We start from the raw sequence: 8,211 nt of genomic DNA, 5'->3' as shown, positions 1-8,211 counted from the left end.
ACATTTCCAAATGAACCTGTATACGGCACTCGCCTTTAATGGTATTCAAACGGACGGCCGGAGAGAAGCCTAACCCTTAATAGTATGCCACGCCTGGACATTATCAAAGGAGAAACGGGTTCCGTTGACTTCCGAACTCCCCTCCTCCCAACACAACCCTATTAGACAAGGAGATAGGTCTTTTAAGAGGCTTCCGGAAGTTTCCACAAACTTGTGAGGGCGGTAATGTGGCAGCTGTCAGGCTGCATCGCTCGCCCGACGCGCCCGCCGCTGCCTCGTTCCAGTGTTCGCCGGGGGAGCAGATGAAGTTAACAGCACGCTACAGCATGACTGCAACCTGCCAGGAAGCGCACCTAGCTGGTGGCAAATGGACGACAGAATAATCTCTACGGGGGTTTTACTCCCTTCTCGCCACCAGCTTTAACTAATTGAGGAGACAAAGTGAAAAAGAGCCTTCACAGACACCATCTTGGCTGCACCTCAACTTCTCAAACTCTTTCAGTCATGCCGCGCTTTTCCCTCGTCTGACTTCCGGCGACGCGAGTGTAAGTATTTCACGTCAGCCTCTCCAGCAGAGTTGAGGGTTGTTTTTTTTTTTTTCCCCTCCTCCAAATGATGTCAGTGCTACGGTATTGGAGTGGCAAAAAAATACCCAGGATGTAAGTCATGGGAAATGGGTATGACTTCTAAGTATCTGAAATGTCCCGTCCTAAATGCATAATATCTGTAATACTTCCTGACAGGTTCTTCCAACCTCTTCTTCGATGACAGCTTCGAGGATTCTCCCCCCACTCCCCCTTTCTGGGTTCAAAAGAAAGAAAGTCTGGATTCTTGTCATTTTTCCGCTGAAAGGCAACACTCATGTCAGAGTCTAATTTCCTACGTTTAGAAGCCGTCTACATGCAAGGTGCATTACCGCGCTATCGAGACTATTGGTACAATTTCAAACTGTCAGTCACGCAGACGTATCGGGGAGATTTCTTATACTTACCCTTTTAAGGGATCCCGCGAAATAATGCAGGGGACAATCTCGAGCCTCATTCACTCGACACCATTTACTTGACAGTACGGCTTTCTGTTTCATTCTGGTAATATAATGATTCATAAGGAGCCAATATGAAGAAAGCTGTGTTTAGCCGTGGAAACTTGTATATTAATACGGTAATATAATCATAGTGTAGTTAAATGTGTACACAATGAAAAGCAGCTGGGTACTGGACCAGAAGCCTATCTTTCTCCATTAAGCTGCACACTAAATGACACCTAATACGAAAATAAATAGCACATCCAACATTAAAAAAAAATAAAAAATGAAACCGCATTACCTGGGATAATCATGCAATTACGGCGCCATAGACACCAGTTCATTAAAGCTGTTAATTTCTCGATGGGAGCGGCTCTCCGGGTGATGCGACGGGTCCATACTTAACCATTATTAATGTGACAGGCCTCGGCGAAAGGCAAATCAATTAAACAGGAGCCATCGCCGCCGCACGCTCGCTAACTGCCTTTTAAGACTGTTTTCATGTGACAAGCAGGCCCTCAATTTGGGCCTTTGTGCTGGGAGCTGACAGGTCAAGAAAGAGGTATGAAACAATAGCACCTTCTAACCATCGTCTCCCCTTTTTACCTGTCAGATCACGTCGGCCCGTCTCGCCGCTGAAGTGGCATGCCCCCGCGCTCGCTGCCACCGGGGGAATTTTCATGTCACGTCGAGGGAATTTCTCGTTCCATTTGTTCCGCGTAGCCATGCCAAGCTCATCGATCGGATCACTTTCTTGCAATCCTCCTCGGGTATTTGGAATCCTCGCATTTTGTTGGAATAAATTATATGGATTTTTGTGTTTGTCTTAAACCATAACTCTTTAAATCTTTGCGCTGGGAACTAATTTCACCGCTGGCCGCTACATCCAAATCTCTCGGGGAAAAAAAAAGACATACAATAATACATTTTCAGACACGCACACAAAGGTTCTCCCTTTCAGATGATAAAGTGGGTGATCTGGAGTATTTTAAAGTTAAAATAAATCATAAAAAAAAAAAAAAATGTAATCCTGCTGTGCAATGTAAAAAACTAATGCTATCCAGAAAATGGTGGGAAATATACCCATCTACATATATCTGAATTAGTATAACAGGGGAAAATAAAGTCATGTTTATATTAGGATTCAAAAAAAATTGTAAAATGAAAAGTTAAATAAAAAATTCAGCTGCAAACCTGTGAAAGATGCCATTTGTACAGCACGAGGACTGGGCTGCTGTAAATAATAACCATTTTCATGTAACTGGTAATTCATAAACGTGTCGTGGTGTGAATTATCGGCCAGATTTCAAACGTTTCTATTTAAATGTAATGAAATATGACGACGCAAAAAATGTGCACCCATTTAAGGATAATGCAGAGTATTTGGTGTCTGGTGCAATAGGCTATCCATCACGTAGACAATAAAGGAGTTTTTGCCTGACGCTCAAAATTTATGGTCGCCCTTCTCTGCCCTAATAACTCAAACTCTGTGTCAGTGCTTGACAGCCGTTGCCGAAAACAGCCCTCCTGTTATCAATCAAAAAACACTTGCATATGTAGAGCTTGTGCCTGGTCAGCAGAACATTTAAGAGACTATTGAGTAATAAGATGAGTGGCTGCGGGAATGGACACATTCGGAGTAATGGCTGTTTAAAGTTGCGCTTAGATTCGGTCTTGCGGGAGAAAGGACACGGCGCGGGGTTTGATTTCACATGCAGACGAATGAGGATTAAATTGATGTCTGTTGGAATTTAATTCCAGTCCAATGTGCTTTGATGTCAATCACTTGGAAGTTGAGGTTTCTATCAGGCCGAGGAGAAACCCATGGCAGAATCCTTCATTTCAGTCAGAGATATGAGACATGCCTTCCTCCTTCTCTCCGCATTTCACTTACAGGAGTTGGCCTGTGGAAAATATGCGGACAGCTGACAGATAAGTGGCGTGCGGGACGGAACTGACAGATGACAGACCGTGTGATTGAAGGGGGGAATAAGTTACTGAAAATGTGGAACATGCACATTCCCTCCAACCATCTGCCGACAAATATCAGCCCATGAATGGAGCCCTGAGTAGGCCATTAACCATGGAGGAGTCCCGAGTTCCTACTCATCTCATCTGACGGCTCAAAAAATAGCCATTAATAAGTAAATGGGTTTGTGTGGAAGCTTAACTAGCTGTGGAAATACAGCACAGTCACATTATTTGTAAGGTGGAGGGGGTCAATACAGAACAAAACTATATATATAATAATATAATGTAATATATGAAAAAAATACATTTAAATATATGGAGGGACTCATTTCTTTTGCAGTATGTGCCAATGGATTGTCACTTTCCTTCAAGAATATATTACATGCGCTGATTCAAATATATGTCAAGTCAAATTTATGAAGTCCCTAGTGTCTATTCTTTATTTTTGTTGTTTTATTGTTATTCTTTTTTGGTTTGTCTTGTATTTCATTGTTACTTAGAGCACACAAACCACTTTTTATTTACCCTACTTTTATGGGGCCGCATAGAATGTGTTTGTTTATTGTAGATTTTGCGCCATTTGGATGAACCTAGGGATGAGGGAAAACCTTTGTCTGACCCTTGTCTGGCTCCGGTGACATCTCCATCTTTAAAAAAAAAATTATAAAAAAATAATAATATATATATGTTTATAAAACAGTGTTAAGGGGCAGTGTGTAGAATTAACGGTACGGTCTTGGCAGAAATGGAAAATTACATTCATAAGTATGTTTTAATTAGTGTATTATCCCATGAAAATAAGAATTGTGTTGGCGTTACCTTGGAATGAGCTGTTTTCGTCAACATAGAGCGGAGCGGGTACGCTCCACGGAGGCCACCATGTTGCACGGTCATGTTACTTCTACAGTAGCCCAGAACGGACAAACCAAACACTGGCTCTAGAGAGGGCCTCTTGCGTTTTTTTGTTTTTTTTGTGAGTTCCGCGGCCACCGTCTCTTCCGCGCCCTGTTGCAACCAGCTGAACCGCCATGGGAAGGGGTCCCCATGGCGGTTCAGCTGGTTGCGGTCTGCAAGCTCGCCGACAGATGCCACTACATTCTACACGCTGCACCTTTAAAGTAGCGGAAAAACCGGCGTGTCAACATATTGGAACTGTATGAATGTCAAATAACATAGAAGATCACACACACGTACTAACATACGTACAATGCATAATAAATTATAGGATCATTTTGATTAAGGTGCTTTAATGGTGTTTGTAGGCATTTATAGGTGTCGAGGCGAATATTTTATGTTATAAATATATTATATAAACACACACATTATATAAATAGATATAAAGAAAAATTATATTCCAGAAAAAGGAAACAAAAAAAAAAAAAAAAAAAAAAAAAAAAAGGAAGCAGAAACACGGTCAAAACTTAAGCACTTAAGTCCACGTACGTGGACGCGCACGTACAAAACAAAAAACACCACGAAACCAAGGCGCGTCTGAAACGCGCGCCCTTCCGCGCAGGCGACGTGACGCGCCGCTGACCGACACCCCCCCCCCCCCCCCCCGGTCACCTGACCCCGGGGGTCTCCTGTGATTGGAGGGCGGCGCGAGGCTCCGACGCCGCGGAGCGACGCGGCCGCCGAGGGGAGTGTTTTCCCGGCGAGCGCCCGGACCCGCCGCCCCACTCTCACGCCGACGCGCCGAGGATGAAGCCACACGCACGCTGCAGCGAGACGCGCGGATTTTCCTCCGACCTTCGCCTTTTATAAAAAAAAAAACAACAAAACAACAAAAGAGGATTTTACAAATCTCATTCATCTTTGACTGACTGTTCTTTCCTTCCTTTTTTTTTTTTTGGGAGGGAGGGAGGGAGGGGGGGGGGGGGGGAGTGTGTGAATTTATTCTACACAGCGCGACCACACATGCGTTTCCCGACGATTTCCACGAGAATTGGGTCATGATCGCAGCGCCCACGGTCTCTTTCCCGAGAAACAGCACCAATCCGGCGTGGGAGAGCGGCTCTGCGGGCAGGAAGGGGACAGGGAGCGCGCACAGGCTTTTCGTCCACTCCGTTTCTCCCGCTGACCCTTCGCGACAGGCGAAGCGTCTTCCCGTTAAAATTTTGAAAATGCTCACCGCACGGGCGGGACACATTCTACACCCGGAATACCTGCAACCTCTACCGTCCACCCCCATCAGCCCCATAGAGGTAAGAGGAGCAACTATTTGGGATAAAATCTGTCTGCTATATGCTATATATATATATATATATATATATATATATATATATATATATATATATACATACACACACACACACACACACACACACACACTTACTTCCATCCGTCTTATTTGTTTGCTTTCTCCATCGCAGTCGTTGAGTTATTTTCAACTGCACCTTGATACAACTCCATGCGCAATGCGTTACTGCGCGTAATGCGTAAAAAGCTTTGCGCGCACGCCAAAAAACATGGGTTATATGTGCATTTAAAGTACAGCATTGTTCATATTTTAGAGGAATTTAATTTAATTGCGTGTCGTTTCGCTTGTTTTGTTTTTTTATTTTACAGCTGGACGCCAAAAAAAGTCCGCTGGCCCTCCTGGCACAGACCTGCTCCCAGATCGGGAAACCGGACCCTCCGCCCTCGTCCAAACTGTCCAACGCGAGCGCGAATGGGTCGAGCGACAAGGAGGCCAAGTCGGGGCCGCTGAAAATGAGCGACATCGGGGCCGAGGACAAATCCAGCTTCAAGCCCTACTCCAAGTCGGAGAAGAAGGACTCGTCCGGCGGTGGGGACAAATCTAGTTTTATCCGAGTGCCGAGCGCCACCTGCCAGCCGTTCACCCCAAGGACAGGCAGCCCCAGCTCCTGCACCTCAATCTCTCCACTACCGGCGGAGAGCAAAACGGGGGAGAAGGAGGACAAGAAGGAGTCCGAAAGCAATAAAACCAGTCCGGAGAGTAACGGTAGCCATAGGATAAACGGGAATAACTCGGATATCGGCCAGCAGCCGGAGAGCACATCTGGATCCAAGACGGTGACGTCGGACTCTTTGGCTTCATCCGTGGCCTCGTCGACCTCGGTGCTGGGGTCCGGGCTGGTGGCACCGGTTTCCCCCTACAAGCCCGGCCACACGGTGTTCCCCTTACCGCCGGCCGGGATGTCCTACCCGGGGAGTTTAGCCGGTGCGTACGCGGGCTACCCGCAACCTTTCCTCCCCCACGGAATGACCCTGGACCCCACCAAACCCGGCTCGGCGCAGCTCCTGGGCGCGCAGTTTTGCAGTAAAGCCGGGTCCAGTCCTTTATCTGGAGCCTCCCCGCCGTCTCTCATGTCGGCCAGCTTGTGCAGGGACCCTTACTGCCTCAGCTACCACTGCGCCACCCACCTGTCCGGCGCTTCCAGCGCCAACTGCGCGCACGACTCTTCCGCGGCTTTAAAATCCGGATACCAGCTCATGTACCCCACGCACCCGCTGCACGGCGTGCACTCCTCGCCTTCCTTCGCCTCGCACCCGCTGTACCCGTACGGCTTCGTGCTGCCCAACGACCCGCTGCCGCACGTCTGCAACTGGGTGTCGGCGAACGGGCCGTGCGACAAGCGCTTCTCGTCCTCCGAGGAGCTGCTCGGCCACCTGCGGACTCACACGGCCTTCGCCGGGGCCGACAAGCTGGTGTCGGGCTACCCGGGCTCGTCCTCGCTGGCCAACGCCGCCGCGGCAGCCGCGGCCGCCGCCATGGCCTGCCACGTGCACATGCCCCCCGGCGGGCCCCAGGGTAGCAGCCCCGGCGCGCTGGCCCTCAGGGGTCCGCACCACCCGCTCGGCCTGGGCAGCCGCTACCACCCGTACTCCAAAAGCCCGCTGCCCCCCGGGGCCGGCGGGCCGGTGCCGGTGCCCGCGGCCACAGCCTACTATTCCCCGTACGCCTTGTACGGACAGAGACTGGCCACAGCGTCCGCGTTAGGATACCAGTAGAGACTAATAAATAATGATACATGCATTTATAATTAAAAAAAAACAAATAAAACAAGGAGATTTAGGCCTAATGGGTTTTTATATTGGACTACATGCAGGGCGGGATCCGTGTGGGCTCAAGTGTATTTATTTGCGATAGCTCCAAGCGTGATTTAAAAATAAAAAATAATTATAATATAACTTTCAAAAAGCCTCGACCTTGAATTTTTTTTAACATGTAATTTATGTTTTGTGTTTTTTCTCCCCCATGAATTGCAGGGCCCGCTGACATTTCGAGAAATTTCCTTTACCCCCAAATACATGAGATATTAGCTGTTAAATTAAATCGCTGTTGCACACACATTTGATTTCAATTATAATTTAGATGGCGAATTATATTAGACTTCAGAGTTGTTGATTAGTTACTGATTTAGACTATACATGTCCCTTGTGTTCTACTTAATGATTTACTATTTATTTTTAGACTGAGTTGTAAACAGTTATTACACATTCTACAGTGAACTATACTTCAGTAGTGAACGCAGCCACGGGTGTAATATTACTCACCGTGTAGGACGGGAAAAGGCCTAACGTGTTCCAAAAACGATGTGCTATTTTTTGTGACTTGGTTTCTTGTTTTGGTTCTGGACTTTAAACTTACGAATGGGAATTTGATAGTTGGATTTTTGATGGCTATTCCAATCAATTTTAAGCATCCTGCACTAGAAAATATGTATAAAAGTTATAGGCCATTATCACAAAATATTGACATGTTTCGACTTTAATATGGGAACTTTTGGTGTTTGTTAAGATCTGATGATCATTCCGCAATTATTAACAACAGACTGGAGTAGAAAGTTAGTTTAAATATATTTATAACATTGAATATTCACCTAGACATATCATTTATATAAATGCCTACAATAGCCATTAAGGCACCTTAATCAAAATTATCCTATAATTAATTTAGAGTAAAGCTTACTCAGTTAAGAAAGAGGGAGAGAATGTGTGTGTGTGTGTGTGTGTGTGTGTGATCCCAGTGTTTTAAAATGCCAACTTTACAAGGTTTCCTTGTGTTGCACCAAAGAAGAATTTTTATGGAATTATTTTCTTTTATTTCTGTTATGCCGAGATCATCGATTATCATTTCATTATCAGAGAAATATAGGCGACTGACATAAACGGCACGAGTGCTAAATAATGATTTATGATGACACCTGATGTTGGGCATTTCCACAGCTTTCGAGATTGCTGTAATGAAG

At 46.0% G+C, this 8,211-nt stretch overlaps 1 protein-coding gene across 1 annotated transcript; it reads left to right on the top strand.

The window, feature by feature from the left end:
• Positions 1–4,888: 4,888 nt before the first annotated feature.
• Positions 4,889–7,131, top strand: LOC307246048 (zinc finger protein 503-like). Its single transcript, XM_080021837.1, has 2 exons — positions 4,889–5,199; positions 5,564–7,131. The coding sequence occupies exons 1-2, from the start codon at positions 4,948–4,950 to the stop codon at positions 6,968–6,970; spliced, it is 1,659 nt and encodes a 552-aa protein (XP_079877963.1). The 5' UTR covers positions 4,889–4,947; the 3' UTR covers positions 6,971–7,131.
• The last annotated feature ends 1,080 nt before the right edge of the window (positions 7,132–8,211 follow it).

The sequence above is a fragment of the Zeus faber genome (assembly GCF_960531495.2).
Source record: "Zeus faber genome assembly, chromosome: 20".
Classification (NCBI taxonomy): Eukaryota; Metazoa; Chordata; class Actinopteri; order Zeiformes; family Zeidae; genus Zeus; species Zeus faber.
The sequence above is the reverse complement of the archived record's forward strand: the minus strand, read 5'-3'. Positions and strand labels throughout refer to the sequence as shown.

Excerpts from the sequence above, each read along its gene's own strand:
- LOC307246048 (XM_080021837.1), top strand. The coding sequence starts at position 4,948 with ATGATCGCAGCGCCCACGGTCTCTTTCCCGAGAAACAGCACCAATCCG. Across the intron at positions 5,200-5,563 it reads CCCCCATCAGCCCCATAGAG|CTGGACGCCAAAAAAAGTCC; the intron begins GTAAGAGGAGCA and ends TTTATTTTACAG.